General features: G+C 55.6%; 1 protein-coding gene across 1 annotated transcript; it reads right to left on the bottom strand.

Annotated features, from left to right (window-relative positions):
* Positions 1 to 5,882: 5,882 nt before the first annotated feature.
* Positions 5,883 to 12,358, bottom strand: CFAP20 (cilia and flagella associated protein 20). Its single transcript, XM_042835784.1, has 6 exons — positions 12,167 to 12,358; positions 9,270 to 9,349; positions 8,335 to 8,446; positions 8,054 to 8,242; positions 7,011 to 7,121; positions 5,883 to 6,344 (listed from the first exon to the last, which is right to left on the bottom strand). The coding sequence occupies exons 1-6, from the start codon at positions 12,248 to 12,250 to the stop codon at positions 6,339 to 6,341; spliced, it is 582 nt and encodes a 193-aa protein (XP_042691718.1). The 5' UTR covers positions 12,251 to 12,358; the 3' UTR covers positions 5,883 to 6,338.
* Positions 12,359 to 15,322: the final 2,964 nt, after the last annotated feature.

The raw sequence follows: 15,322 nt of genomic DNA, 5'->3' as shown, positions 1-15,322 counted from the left end.
GGGGCTCCCGCGGGAACACAGCGTGCCTTGTTCTGTGCACGGCTGAGCAGTGTGGCACGCTGGGGGCTGCGTGGTTCCCCAGCAGGGCTGGGGCTGGGTTTGTCTGTCTGCGTGCTTTACCCCCTGCCCCATGCGGCGTGGTGGCCGTCCTGGAGGAGCAAGGCCACAACTTGTGAGGGAAGGTGAAAGCTGGAGAAACTGTAACTGCTACAGATGGGAGAAAATCTTGGGACTGGGAGAGATTAGATCCAAGAGCAGGAAATTGGCTTTATCCAGGGAAAAACGCCGCTCAGCCCACAATGGGAAGGAAAGCTGGCAAGGCAGCAGACACGGCTCTGCCAGCAAAGCCTAGGCACGGGTCGGGCGGCTCCAGTGGGGCTCAGCATCCCCACACTTCCCTGGCCCAGGTCACCCCTCAGTGGGGGCATGGACTCCTCTGGTGGTGCTGCCAGCTCCTGGGAGCTGTGCTGCTGGGAAGGGCCCCGCCTCCCATGCAGGCTGCCACGGACTGAGCGGATGCAGAGGCCATCAGCATGACGTGCAGTGAGCGCTCGAGGGGGGAGCATGACTGGCGCAGGGCCGAGTTCCTGCAGGGACCAAGGCGGAAGCAGCCTGGCCTGACCCTATGGAGCGTGAGGGTCTGGGCTGCCGCACAGGGAGCAGACCCCAATCCTTATCCTCTTTTCACCTTGTGCCCTCCATCCTGCCCAGCTCCCCAGCAGGATGAGACCAGGAGCAGTGGAGCAGGCACTGTCCCTGACTGTCCCCTCACTGACCCCAGCCCTGCCAACCGCAGAGGGAGGGGACTCCCCCAGTTCACAGGGGATGGTGCTTTGATGCCTGTGGCCAAGCAGGAGGGATGAGGCCCCCTCCACCATCTTGGGCTCAGGGCTGCTGGCACAGTGCCGAAGACAGAGCTGCAGCCAATTCCCAGCAGTTGCCCCGCGCTTCCATATCTCTAATTACATTAAAAAGGGAGGGGTACCAGCACTTACCTCCTCCCTGGCTGCCACCCACAGCACTGGAGAGCCCCATGGTAGAGGACACCCTACCCCTGACCCCATCCCTGCCTACTGGAGCTGGGCAGTGCCACCCGAGCACACGCTCTATTCCCTGGAACTCAGTGCAGCACTGCAGCCCCAGGAGATGACAGCACTGGGAACAAAGAAACACTGGGAAAAGTGTCCCAGGTGAATCCACTGCCTTGATTTCCACCTGCCTGGCCCCGCTGGGTCACTGCTTGTGGGGTTTGCTCTTTATTTCCCCCATATTCGAGGGGGGCTGTGCTGGGAGGCAGTGATGGCAGCTCTCCGAGGTCAGGCCTCCTGATTTAGCTGTTATGGCTCCGGCCCAGGAAACTGAAACAAACAAACGAAACAAACCCCGCAGCAGTTCCCTTGCAACCAAACGTGTTTCTCCCACCGCTCTGGGGCCCGGTGCCAGAGCTGAGGACACCCCCAGGCAGATCCTGCAAGCAGCTCATATCCCCCAGCACGGTGGGACCCCAAGGGATGACCCCAGCCAAAGGGCGCGGAGGCGGCGGCAGGACATGCGGCTGGGAGTTGCTGTTTCCCATGGTGGATGCCTTTCCCACAGCAGCTGTGTTTCTGCTCTCTCCTGGTGGGGCTCGGTGGGGTGCAGGGCAGACACCAAAGCCCGGTGCCCAGAGCCGCTGCGGAGCCGCCCAAGGTTGTGCGGCATCTCCTTCCTGGGGCAACGTCTCACTCCTGCTTTGGGGCTGGGAGTGGCCTGGGGGAACCAGGGCCCTGGCCGCCCCGCTCGCTCTGCAGGGATGTCACTGCCCACCCCCAGCTTTTCCCCGGATGCTGCAGCAGAGCTGGTGCCAGGAGCCCGGGGCCATCTGGAAACACTCACTGACAGCAGCCGGGGACCCTGCCAGAGACAAAGGCTTTGGCAGAGCCCAGGCTCTTCGCTGCTGGCTCTGCACGGCCTCTGGGCACCGCGCATGAGACCCTGGGGAGCGCGGGGCTGGACCCCAGCAGGAGCCCCGCTCCTCGCCCCTCCCAGCACCTTTCCGTGCTTGGGGAGCACGCGTCCTGCTCAGCTGCACCCTGCCAGGATCCACCTCCCGGGCAGCCCCAGATTCCCAAAATAGGCTGGAGAACGCCCAGAGCTCAGTGTCTTGCTGGGATGGGGCCACTGGCAGCCCCCGCTCTGCCCTGCAGACCCACGGCTGGCACAAAGCGCAGCCCCAGCCATCCTGCATCCACATCCCCCTGCCGCAGTGGGGGCAGCACCTGTGGCTTCTAGACACATGGCAAGGCCACACTGCCCCTTCCCAACATGCTGGCAGCCAGTTCAGCAGACAATGGTGGTGAGCCCAGGGGCAGCACCCAGGGAAGGGCAAGGTATAAATAGCTGCAGCTGATAAGCAGAGCCTGAAGGGCGCTGAGTTACAAGGCAGAGAGGCAGCAGCAGCACACACAGGGAAATGAGTGCCTGTGCCCTTTTTCTCTGCCTCAGTTTCCCATGCTGTTCTAAGGGCAATGAGCTCCATCTGCAGGGAGAACCCCAGCCATGAACAGAGCATCCCACAGCCTGCAAGTGACCTTCTCCTGGGGGTGATGCTAGCAGAGATTCACTGCTGCCCGCTCAGCACTGTGACCCTGCTCTGCTACAAGCAGAAGGGAAGGAATAGGGCCCACGTGCCCCACAGCAGGACCAGGAGGAGCCTCCGCCCTCCTCTTCCTCTGCAGGACACAGAGCAGGGCACAGACCCCTGCATGCTGCAGGGAGAGGACCCGGAAAGCAGAGAGGAAGCCAGAGAGGAAGAGCTGGGACCAGGCCCCGCCAAGCCCCGCGGACCGCCGCCTCAAGGCCAGAGGAAACGCTGCTGGGGGAGGACAGAAGGAAGAGCCACGAGGCCATGGGGCTCCTGAAAAGCAGCTCGCTGCAGCCATGGGAGGCAATGAACTCATTGCCTGTTGTCACATCCATGGCTTTTCCCATCCTGTGCCAGGGGCAGCAGTCAGGGCGCGCAGCTGTTCCCTCATTCTAATAAAACCTTGCTTGGGTGGTCCTGCAGCACAGGGTGCCAAGGGAAGCCCTCACCCCTGGCACCATTTTCCCGCTGCGCAGAAGTGGCCAAAGTCCTCAGCACAGTCCTTCACTTTTCCTGGGCAGTGGCCAATAGCAAAACTCAAAACAAATATTTCCCTCGCCTCCAGCACCACCCTCCCCACGCTGGAAAACAGCTGCAGAGGATTAGCATTGCCCCAGAGGTGTAACCCCCCCATGGAGAGGGCAATGTTTAGCCCGTGACATCCAGGGAGATGAAGAAACAGAGGCAAAAAGGGCAAGAAGCTGAGCTTGGCTCAGAGGTTAATTCTTGGATATAGCATCCATGGTTGGATCAGAAGTAAACGGGACAGTTCTCTGCAAGGCAAGGTGTTGGGATGGCACAACACAGCCCAGCGCTGCTCAGCTCTGCTCCTGCTCACTGCCAGCACTTCTGCTCCCTCACTCAGCTCCCCAGATTTGCTCTCAGGTGCAGCAACACATGCATTTGGCATCCTTCAGCAGTCAAGATTACAAGGGAAGGAAGGCTTAGGAAGTAGGCTTGGGGTGCTCACATCATGCTCAAAGTGCTCGCTCACATGACCTTGCCCCAACCAGTAGAGGAAGGAGGAAAGCTTGCAGAGATGAGGGAAGCTCTTCTCTGGACCTCATCAGCACCTGCTCCACCCCAGGTTGAAACTTTCCAAGGGCTCCCTGTGAAGAGAGATTCCTTTCTCTCCCACCATAGAAAACAGTATGGGTTCAGGCAGGAAGGAAGGAGCAGGCCACCCACAGAAAGGTGAAGGAGCAGGAGATAGTTCAGAGCTGCTCTCTGCAGGGTCCCCCACCCCCCTGCCCACTCCCTGCACTGAGCTGGGGCTGCCTCACAGCGGCCATCCTGGGCTCCTGGCTGAGGCTCTGCACTCCTCCTGCTTCCACCCCTCCCACGTTGGAGCACGCTGCTGCATCCAGGTTGGCCAAAGCTGTTTGCAAAGCAGCAAAAAGCTGGGCCCTTCATCACAGGAGTTTTGCTAGTGCATGTTCACTCTAGAAAGTGACTTAAACAGTTCCTGGGATATTCCTGCCCATCTGCCAGCAGTATCCTCTTCTCCTGTGGGCAGAGCATCCCCATTTCACCTGCTTTCATGTCGATGACATAGTTAAAGTTTTGATGGGAGAGCAGGATTAAAATAGAATAGCTTTGAACTGCACTCTGTAAACTCATCACCATCTGCCTGTACAGGAAAGAGCCAGTATCTGATGATGCTCCACTTTGTGCACTGTATAAACAGGAAGATTCCCTATTTGGCTTCATCTTAAAAACGACGCAGAGATCCCACAGAGCTGTGAGGGTCTGGAAGGGAGCTGGCACAGCTCCTGGAGCAGGGCAGGAATTGGCAGCAGGGCCCAGCACATCCCTGACAGAGACAGCCACAGGGATGCCTGCGTTAACACCCCAAGGTCACTCACCCAGCGCCATCCCAATTCCCTGGTGGATGAGGGACGATGAGCGGCGTGGACCCAGCAGGGCTGGCAATGGCAACTCCTGGAAATGCGCTTGTGAGCAAGGGCTGGTGGGATGGGGTGCTTTATTTGCCAGGGTTTGATGGATTCCCTCGGCAGCTGAGGCTGGCCTGCTCCCCCATGCCTGGCAAGTGCTGAAATCCTGTCAGGAGAGCCTGGCCATAGACTTCATCAAGGCCAATCCTTGGCACATGATACAGCATGACTCCACTTAACGAATCTTATGCCCGGCCAAACCTTGACAAACATCTGAGCAAGATGGATGGTGCCCTCCCACGTGGGCTTCCTTGGAACCACCAAGCTGTTTAGCTGCTACAGAAATCAGGAAGACTTTCACCAGAAAGCTTTCTACAGGTGCCTTTTAGCACCAAGCAGCAGCACAGGGTCAGCACCTCCCTTTCCAACCACAAGCTGCACCAAGCAGCTGCATGGGAGGTGACACAAGAACCACAAGTGGGGCCCTCATACAGGACTGAAGGTAAGTGGTCATTCCAAGTCCCGAAACCAGGACTAAACACTGAACTTGCTGTCCTCCAGGGGACACCAGCTTTGTTTCACAGGACAATAACCCAACTAAATCCCAGTTCACACAGAGCCCAACATCAGGGACCGACCCCTGCGGTGGGCAAACACCGCCTGCACGGCTGCTGGGGCCCGGCCCCAGGGAGGAAAGGCATCAGCGCCTCCAGACTTTCTCCATTACTGGTGGAGGTTTGCAGCCTCCTCTCTGCACGCCACTCCACAACAAAGGCGAATCGGTTCGAGGCAGGGAAGGGCAGGCTCAGAACAGGAAAAGACTTCCGCTCCGCTGCTTCACTTCTATTATGCTTCTTTGCTAAACCTCCTCTTTGATCCCCCGGGGAAGGGGACAATTTGGCAGTCGGAAGGCTATTGTGAGCTTTCTGCTGTAAGTAGCTGCTAAAGGCTTGGCTGAGAGCAGGAGTTGTTTAAATACACAGCTATCAGAACTGTGCCAGTTGAACAGGCAGGTAAGACCAATTTGTCACTGCTGGGAAAATGGCTTCAAGTAGGCAGGGAATGAAAAATCCATTTCCGTGTACCAGAAGAGAACAGCATGGGTTTTGTCACAGGTCAATTAACACCAGCTCATGAACTGGAATAAGCCACGGCACACAGATTCCATCTCCTCTACTGAAATCTTCCTGCTTTTCCTCTCTCCACACCACTGCTGTCCGCAACCCTTAAAAAGCAAGGCTGCCAAAATCAAATTCAGAGGCAAATCTTAACATCTGGGTTCCTATGGAAACTCAGCACTCTCTGGAGTGCAAACTCGTATGAGCTGAAGAGCCCATCAAAGGAGGAAAATGACAGAAGCAGACTTACAAACAGTCAAATGTTTAATAACTTTCCAAGAATGAGTATTACATCCATATTTAGAGTGTATATAAAATAAGAGATGGAAAACAAGGAAAGGAAGATAAAATTGGTATCTTCAAGGGGGCACGCTTAACTGCAATTCCTGCCGAATCCTCTGTTCAGAGGGGCAGTGGCCACTTTGAGCAACACCAGATCAGGATCCACGCCACCTGCAGTGTTTAGGCTCAGCACTTTAGGAACAGTTAGTAGGAAAACTTTGATTCTGTAGGATCTGCACACCAACAACACAGTCCCAGACCTGCTACGTGGTCAACTGTGTCCTGTCCAGAAGGATACTGGATGAATCAAAGTTACCCTAGGCAAGGTGAGCTGACAGAAAACTTGGTCTCAGCATGACTTTCTCCTTCACCTGCTTTTGCCGACTCGAAACATTTCTTGTGTCTCTTCTCAATACAGTGTTATTGCTGGACAGAGCAGGGAGAAGAAAGGAGACACTTAGTACACACACACACAGCATTCAGATGGCACCAAGAAGACTGTCCTGGAAGGCACTGAGTTCCCTGAACACCTCTGCGAGGCCACTTCATCCCACAAGGCTGTGACGGATTCCTCAGAGGTGTAGCCTCTTGTTCACACTGCCTCCCACTTCCCACTAAGATCAGGACCTCCCACCTCAGATCCTTGAAATTGTATCCAGGAATTATTCACTGTTAAAACCAGGTATTTGCACTGGGAAAGCCTGGCCCTGACACAGAAGGTGCAGCTAGCTGCAAACAGCAAAGTCACGGTGCTGAGTCATGGGCAAGAGCTCCCACAAGATGCCAGAAAGCTGCTGCTCTGCCCAGCACCCTCCAGCACAAATGGGAAGGGAGAGGGGAACAGCTGCACAGCTCTCCCTGCTCCCAAGTGGGAATGGCAACTTCCACGCGCTTTGGCAGGAAAGCCACTCAGCAAGCCACCAGACAAACTGCTCATCCTGGAAACAGAGAGGGTGCTCCCTGGCCACAGGCCAAAGCTGGAGAGAACTCTGCTCCCAGAAGAAACTCTGGATTGTAAAGACAGCAGCAGAAGGAGAAATGCTTGCCTGGCCCCAGTGCTGCTGCCCCCCTTCTCCCCCACAGCTGGCTCACCTTGGCCTTGTTCTGGACAGGCAGGTACAGCTTGAACTCAGCTGGGAGCTCATCCTCAGAGTACAGCCGGTCAGAGAAGTACACCCGCCGGATGCGACAGTTGGCGTGGATCTGTGAGTCACAACAGACAGTCAGCTCCTTTTTCCACTTGCTGTCCCCACATCCAGCTTTGCCATCACGCAGCAGTTTGGGTTCCCCAGCTCAGCCTGCATGAGTCCTTCCAGCCTGATCACTGCTGCTGAGTGGTCTCCCTCCTGCCCCAGCACCACCTATTGCAGGTTTGGAGGCAAGGTGCCACAGCACACCAGCTATTCAAAGAACTAACCAGTCAGCAAACACCCTTGTTTGTTTTGCAAGGAAGGAGACATTCTGGCTGCCCCATTAGAAGAGTTTTGGCCTGAGTCTTTCCAGGAGACCTCATGAACTTTCTGAATCTAATGGACAGCAGAGAAAAAACAACAGCCCTCTGCTTTCTTAGCTGCTCTCTCCATTGACACAGGCTGTCTCAGGAAGCATGGCCAAACTCTGCCATCTCCACAAAACAGAGATCCATCTTATTTGCTTGGTAGCAGAGTGTTCTTGGCTGTGAACCCATTTCTACTTCTCCACTGGTATCAGCATTAGCCAGAAGGACACTCAGCCTGCTGCACTTGAAGCACTCCCTCTGTAGGGCTTCCTGAAGTTGGTAATCACACTGTCCAGGCTGTGCTGCCTCTGCTACCAGCTGAAGGAATCGCTGCAGTCCCTCGTGGGTACGTGAGAAACCTGACATTTCCCAGGTCAACATTTGCTGATCTGAGGGCAACCCCACGAGGCACTGCAGCAGTCGTACTAAGGAACAGGCACACTCAGAACAATGCCACTCAGTACAGAAAATGTGATTTGCCAGCGTAAGAACTAAGCTACGCATCCTCAGCGAGAAAAGGCACTGCAGAGGAACCAAATGGGGCTCTGCTTGGATTCCTGCCTCCCAGCAAGGCTGTCCCAACCAGCAGGAAGCCTGCCGCGTCGCTCTCTGCGTGCAGGACGTGACTGCTTCTTACCTGAACTCTCAGAGTCTCAATGTAATTTGTCCCGTAAGCCCTGCGCGTGAAGTCCGAGAGGTTGAACTGGATTTGGTTCCAGCCGTCGTCCAGCCGCATGGGCATGGTGCAGATGAAGGGCTTCACTCGCGTTGTGCTCTGGTAGTTACTCGCCCGGAAGCGCCGTCGTACGTTCTTGTCATCGAGCACCTGGGGCAAGGAAGGCAGGCTGCTGACACCGAGGTCGGGCTGTCGGCCCCCTCACGCCCACCTCACTGCTCTCAGGACCCTGCCCTCCTCACCTGCACTTCAAAAGTGAAATACTTCTTCAGGTTCTTGATGATCATCACTAGGAAAGGCAGCTTGATGCCCAGGGTCTTCTTTGGGTCAGCAGGGCACGTGATGTACGTGGTACTGAGAAAGGCAGAAAGAGGCTTTAGGATCTCGCACGGCACAAAGCATGCAGTCCGAGTCCCAAGCCTTTCACTTGATCTAATCCTGGAGGACAGGTAGGAAGAGATGGCTGTGACCGTAAGATCTCAACAACCAGCAGGGCTTCCTGTATCAAGGCGGAGAGTTTCAGACAAAGCTTCAGGGGGAACAAGCTGAAAGGCCCAAAGAAGGCTTTTCAAATCCCACTTTTCCCACCTAGGGCATGAAACACCTTCCTGAATGCTGTTTCAAGGCTACGTCAGCACTGTCTCTTAACACAAGCTCTTTAAATGAACAGGTAGAGTCCTCCGGAGCATGGCAGAAGGCCTGCATGCTGTATATGGCTGGAAAGACAAAGGTCATGAGCCCTAAAAGCACACGTCATGTCTGGCAAGTTCTATATCAACACATCGTGGGAGGAAGAGCAGTGCTGGCACAGCCTGTCTGCAGGAGAGGAGACTCCACTGCCCTTATAAGGAGCACCCTGCTCCAAACCACACCGCAGCAGCGTGGCTGTGGGGATGCCGAGCCTGCAGCCACAGGAGCTCACGTCTCCTCTTCCAGCTGACAGGGAAAATGTGATTAAGTGAAGCACCATAAGCAATTCCCCTCATAAATCTCTCTCTCCTGCCCTCCTGTCTGCTGTCAGAATAGCTGTCACGTGGGCAGAGCAGCAGAGCAGGCCTAAGACATGAAAGATGCAGAAGGCAGAGGGCTGCCTCCTCAATAGCCAGCAGTTACACCTACACTCAGCTCCAGGACAAGCTCTCAGGACACACCAAGGGCTGAAGCAGCCTTCCCCTACCTGACGTTTGTTCCTTCAATCTCCAGCACCAGTGACTGGATGTCATTGTCAGTGATCCGCTTGATGTGGCCATTGCGCACCTGGAAGAGAAGCAGGCAGAGAGCACAGCTGTTAGTGGAGAGGGAAACGAGACACCCACAGCTCCACCAGCAAGGGGAAAAAGACCCCGAGAGGATCATCTGCATTTACTTGGCCGCTATTGCTCCGGACATCTCTGCTTCCAAGACTTTAATCCTCGCCCCAGAGTGCCAAGGCTCTAAGCAAGTGTCCGTGGCCAAGCATGCTGCACAGACTTGGATTTATCCAAACGCTCTCCAGAGAACAGGGGTGACTCAAGCTTCGTGTAGGGCGCCCAAATAAACAAACAGAAAAACGTCAGAGCAAGAGCAACCCGGAGTGCGATAAGAGGTACAAGCATGAGCAACAGAGATGTAAGCAAATGAAGCCAGCAGCCAAAGGGTGTAGGGCTCTACTGCTGGGCACAGCTGGCTGCCTCTGTGGCAGAGCAGGACCAGGTGGGAGCTTGGTTCAGACTCTTCCATTACAGAGCACACAAACTCAAAGCCCAGGTCTGCTCTGCTAAGGGGGACAGCCTCCCAGAGCTCAGGGAGGTCACGCAGCAACCAGCAGCCAACACAAACTCAGCTCTCTCCCTAAGCAACATAGCTGAATCCCAGGGTCTGAAGATTTATGTCTTTAATGAAGCAGCTCACATCCCATCAAATTTATCTCAATTTAAAAGGCACTTTTGCTAATTAAGCCTTCCGCTCTTCTCCAACGCTAAATCAGCAAATTGCAATGCTCCTTCCGACTTCATAAATTAATTTCCTCACCACCTATCACTGCTGCTGATATCCAGGATACATCCAGCTCCTAAAGGGATGGTTGTGATCGGGAACTCCAAAATGACTGACAAATTTAGCAGTTCACCTTCAAGGTTCGCATCTCCACAAGGACCTGCCCTAGGCAGCGCCGCAGGGGTTTGCAGGAAGGAAGAGGAGCCGTGCCAGCAGCCCACCACTCTGCCCCATCTCTGCATGAAACCCCCGTCTGCATCACCCAACCACTGCTGGGAAGTGCTGGATGGCAGCCTGCCCTGCCAGACTGCTCGTAGCTCTGCTAATTCCAGGAAGCATTAAGCTCAAAGAGGGGATCCTTATGAGACAACCGTATCTCTCCTTTGTATTAAATGCAGCTCTCATAGCCTTACAGGTCACTTGGGAAAAACCAATCACATAAAGGCTGCATCACTTGGTTTTTAGTTTTTCCCCAGTGACATTTTTTTTTCCCCTCTAAATCATCAGCCCAGCAGAAGCCCCACGTGCCCCTATTAAAGCAGCAGCTGGCATAAAGGAAATTAAAGCCAGGAGCCCACAAGGGCAGAGCATGCTGACTTAACACTGGGAAATCACCCTGCAGCAGGTGACAGCAGCAGTAACCAAACCTCCATAGCAGCACTCCCCAGGAGTGGTTTACAGCTCTACACAGAAAAGCCCAGGTGTGGCCCCTCCAGAGAGGTCAGTAACAAAGCAGGCAGCTAAGCGTGCTTGGAACCGATCACTCAGCATTTTCCAGCAGCAACCAGGTCACCTTCCACCTGAGCTGGAAGGCTTTCCTTCTCCAGATTAAAGCTACAACAAAAAGAAGAAACTTGTCTTCCTCAGCACTATCAGGAAGAGGATGAAAGACACCAGAAAAGAGGCTGGTTGGTAGAAATGAAGGCAGGCAGAGGCCCTCCTCCCAGCCCTGCCCAGCACAGCATAAACTCTGTGAGCTGCACCCAGCTGCAGATAACACAGGAGGGCCCATGCTCGTCACCAGCTCCTGCAGGACAGACAGAAAGACGCTGCAAGCGTAACGGCAGCTTGAGGCTTAAGCCTAAGCAGGCAGACTTCTGGAGCTGTAAGACAGGGTAGCGGCCTTCTCAGAAAACAGAATTCCTTCTAATGCCCTGTGGATCAAGCAGGAAACTATCTGCTTGATGATTTGAAGGATGAAATGAAGGATGAACTGAAGAAGCTCATTTTGCAGTCGCGTACCCCAAAGCCCCGAGGGGGAGGCAGCTTCACAGAGAATTATTTCTGAACAGACGTTATTCCTTAAGGCTGCGGTTGCTGCTGGCAACGCTCTGGCATAACAAAGCCCAGAGGAAAGCGAGCCAGGACGGCGCGAGGCCGACCTCTGGAGGATCGCTGCTGAATCGGTGCTGGCACCAAGGGCCAAAGAAACCCGGCTGCTACCAACGCTCACAGCAGGCCTGGGGACGCACGGGGCACCAGGATGCGCGGGGCTTGTCACATTGCAGTGGTGAGGCGCAGCCAAGCACGAGCTCCTTGTGCCACCTTCCTCGTCCAGAGGCGAGTGGGAAGAGGGAACCGCAGGAGCTGATGAGCTCCCGCAGACACGAGTAAGCGCATCCCCACGTTGTGCCAAGGGGCCTCGGATGCTGCTGGGGCAGGCCGAGAGCTCCGAGCAACCACACGCAAACAGAAGCGGTCCCCAGCCCGGGGCGCACTCCTCCTTCCCGGCTGCAGGAGCCGGGCTGTGCGGGCGGCCGCCGGCGCTGCAGCAGCTGCGGATGCCCCGCGGCCGTTACCGGGCGCCAATAACGCGTTCAGCCGGCCCGAGGCAGCCCCGAACAAACCCCCGCCGCAAACACGGCTGCGCAGCCCTGGGACGGCTTATCAGGGCATCGCGCTACGGAGATGCCGGAAGGGATCCGGGGACCCGCGGTATCACCGAGTCCGAGCCGCGGCTCCACACGGGGCCACTCGGACTCGGACCCGGGTTGCGGTGCCCGCCCCGCAGCGGCCCGCGCACACGGCGCTGCTCTCGGCACCGCCCCGCTCCTCGCGGCCCTCCCGGTGACGTTCTGCCCGCCCCGCTCCGCCGCGCACCTTCTTGTCCCAGATCTGCAGCGGCTTGCTGCCGATGCTGTACAGCACCGAGAGGAACCCGCTCTGGAATGTGTTCTTGAACATGGCAGCTGCGGGAGCAGCGCGCCGCCACCACGGCCGGTGGCGGAAGAACACAGTAGTGGCGGAAGAACACAACAGAACTGGCGAATCCCTCCGCGCCGCCCCGCCGTCGCCGCCGCCGCCGCCGCCGCCAGGCACTTCCGGTAACCGCGGCGCCGTCACCAAGGAACTACTTTCCACGCGGACGATCTACTTCCGGGGGGGCGCTGCTGATCTACTTCCGGGGGGGCGCTGCCATGGCAACGGCGCCGCAGGCCGGGCCTGCTGCTGGCACGCGGGCCTCGCCCAGGGTTGGCCGCGTCTGTGAGCAGCGTGAGCGTTCACACTGCCTCCACTCACCGTTTTAATATCGCGTTTTGCTGCAAGCGGCACGTGTGGAAAGGTGTTGTAATTTCAATCTGTCTTCATATCTCAGTGTGCGTTAAGGAAGTCTAATACCCGCTGTAGGAACATATTCTCCTCCCAGCGAGGCAGCGGCACAGCTGCACTGAGAGGTGAGGGAGGCACCGTCCCTGCAGGTGACCCAGAGCCGTGGGGATGTGGCACTGAGGGACGTGGGCCCGGGGGGGACCCCAGCCCTCATCCCCGAGGTGCAGAGGAGCTGGGTTTTGGGGAGCATGCAGAGAAGGCCCATTACAAGAGGATTATCCAGTCCTAGACGTGAGCAGAGGTGCCTGCTCCAAAAATAGCCGTCTGCTGAAGCATTTCCTGCCTTCCGAGTTCCCAGCAATCCGACGCCTTCAGAGGAATGAGATCTTCAGGAAACTCCTGAAATGTTGCTCCTCTGAAGTTTCACACGGCTGCGTGCAGTTACCAGAGCCAAACACAGCAGCTCTCTTTAGCGTCAGCAGGTCTGTGCTTGCCTTGGAGCACATGCTCTGTGTTCACAGCCTGGGAAACCATAACACAGACCATCATCCTCTCAGCACAGTTGATCACTGTGGAGCACAGAATCTCATCTGTGCTGCACGTCCCAGCGGAAGGGACAGCGCTTGGACTGGAAAACCAGGATCAAGTTCAGTCAGTATCTCTGTGAGCCAAAAACACTGAAATGCACGGCAAAATGAGAGCAAAGCAACGACTGCTGCAAGGAGTGTGGGACTCTGGCCCTTGTCCAGATGGCTCCACGCATCTCCCGTAGTCTGGATTTTCCCACGGAAGCACAGCTGGGTGAAGGTCTGTTGTAAAAGGAAACTAAAAAGGGAATTAGGAAGGAAATGCATAGCCACAACACATGGGAAGGCAACGTGTGAACGTGGCTCTGGGTGCTGAGGAAAACTGGATGAAAACCATTGGAGAAGACAGGCAGAGAAAGATGGGCAGCTGATAAGCAGAAATGAGGGTGTGTGCAGTGCCAGCATGTGCTGGAGACCTTTGGAAGAGAAGGGTCAGGTCAGTGCAGCAGTCCCATGCCACCCTGACCCAAACTCACATTCAGCAGTGCAGACTGGTCTGTCTTTCAGAGAGCCTGGTCTCAGAGGTGCCCTCGACAGCTTCTGTAACTGGGGCATGGAGGAAAAACCACATGGGCTGTAAAGGAGATGAGCAAATGAAGATAAATGACCGTGTGCGGTCGTACAGCCCAGTCAGAAGGCTTGAGACAAGAGCTTCAAGTACTGCACAGTTCAAGTTAACATCCTCCCCTCAACACTGGCTTGGAAATGAAGGCTGCCTGCACTGAGAGGAGGAGAGTCTCAGCTCAGGGCAGAGAAAGAGAAGTGAGCTCCTGCTGAGAGCCATGAGCAAGGCCCATGGGTTGGAAGAACCAGGTACCAGCATTAGCACCCAGCCTGCCACCTTCAGAAGAGCATGTGGAACTAAGGAGAGGTGTCCCTAAACATGGCAAATGGCTCCTTTTCCTTTGCTCATGGTGACTGTACAACTAGCTGCTCTTGCTCTCCTCATAAAGCCCATCCTGGCAGGCCACAGGGAAAGGCTTTCACTGCTGGCACCCTGCAGCATGGCCAGCCCTGCCCACAGCTCCCTCCTCACTGAATATTCTTCCTTAAATATTTCTTTCCCAACTTTTATTTAACAATATAGAATTATTTCAATTATAACTTAGAAATGTCCATTGTGATGCTACATCCCCTGCTGCTCCCAGACTCTGGCAGGGGCAAGCTGGCTAACCATGGTCTGTCAAAGGCTGGAAGAGTCCAAAGAGCAGAGGAAGGAACAACAAACCAATAACTGTTAGCACAGCTCTCGCATTTCCACATTTTCTGCGTCAGGAAGAGGCCAATGGGGAACCAAAGGCAGAACTTTTTACAGAAGAGCCGTGTTCATTAGAAGGTGGGTGCCATCCAGCCAGGCACTCAGCCCTGCCCGTGCTGCACAGTCTGCCCGCTGCCATTCTATGCACGCCGATAACGATTTCATTCTGCTTATGGAAAATTGGGAGCAACAGCATCGGGACCTGGGGAGAGACAGGAGGAGTGAAGTGAGCGTTTCAGGATGCTGCCTGCACACTGCTTTGCTCTCCTCCAGTTCTGGTGGTAAGGAAACACCTGGGCCCTTTACCACGCTGCCCATTCCCACCAGGCTCAGCCATGCCCTGCACCAGCCCTGCACAGCATGATCACTGTAGCCAAATCCAAGAGCAAGCCTACAAAGATTTGCTCCCCCGCCTCCTCCCTTCCTAAGGCTGACTTCTTCAGCTCCTGACTGCCCCCACAGGCAGGATGACACTTGTCCACGTCCAGAACACTGGGCTGATGAACGCGGATAGGAATCTGAGCAGCAACCAAGTGTATGCACCACGGCCTCACTGTGCTCTGGGATGAACCTGCCACAGCTTATCCTGCCCCAGGAACGGTGTAGGGACACACAGAGATGTAGAGCAGGTTGTTGTGGAGTCTCAGGTCATCAGGACCAGGGAAAGCCATCCCCCATTTCAGACCACCTGCTAGGAGGAGCTTATTTTTTTCCTCTGCTTCAATGTACTCAGAAAGCATTTCTGACAGAATTGTCACTTCCTTACTCAGAACCTCAACAGGTTTGGACACTGTCAAGCACTGTATTAATGTCTTTCACCAACAGAACTCCCTCCAGCAAACTCTGTCTTCTCCTCATGCA

The sequence above is a fragment of the Centrocercus urophasianus genome, unplaced genomic scaffold, assembly GCF_019232065.1.
Source record: "Centrocercus urophasianus isolate 14NV4802_14NV808 unplaced genomic scaffold, USGS_Curo_1.0 seq_546, whole genome shotgun sequence".
NCBI lineage: Eukaryota > Metazoa > Chordata > Aves > Galliformes > Phasianidae > Centrocercus > Centrocercus urophasianus.
The sequence above is the reverse complement of the archived record's forward strand: the minus strand, read 5'-3'. Positions and strand labels throughout refer to the sequence as shown.

What these genes read in the sequence shown, in the direction of transcription:
- CFAP20 (XM_042835784.1), bottom strand. Translation starts at nt 12,250, where the DNA reads ATGTTCAAGAACACATTCCAGAGCGGGTTCCTCTCGGTGCTGTACAGC. An exon ending in TGCAGATCTGGGACAAGAAG is followed by an intron (nt 9,350 to 12,166) that starts GTGCGCGGCGGA and finishes CTTCTCTTCCAG; the next exon opens with GTGCGCAATGGCCACATCAA. An exon ending in ATTTCACTTTTGAAGTGCAG is followed by an intron (nt 8,243 to 8,334) that starts GTGAGGAGGGCA and finishes TCCTTGCCCCAG; the next exon opens with GTGCTCGATGACAAGAACGT.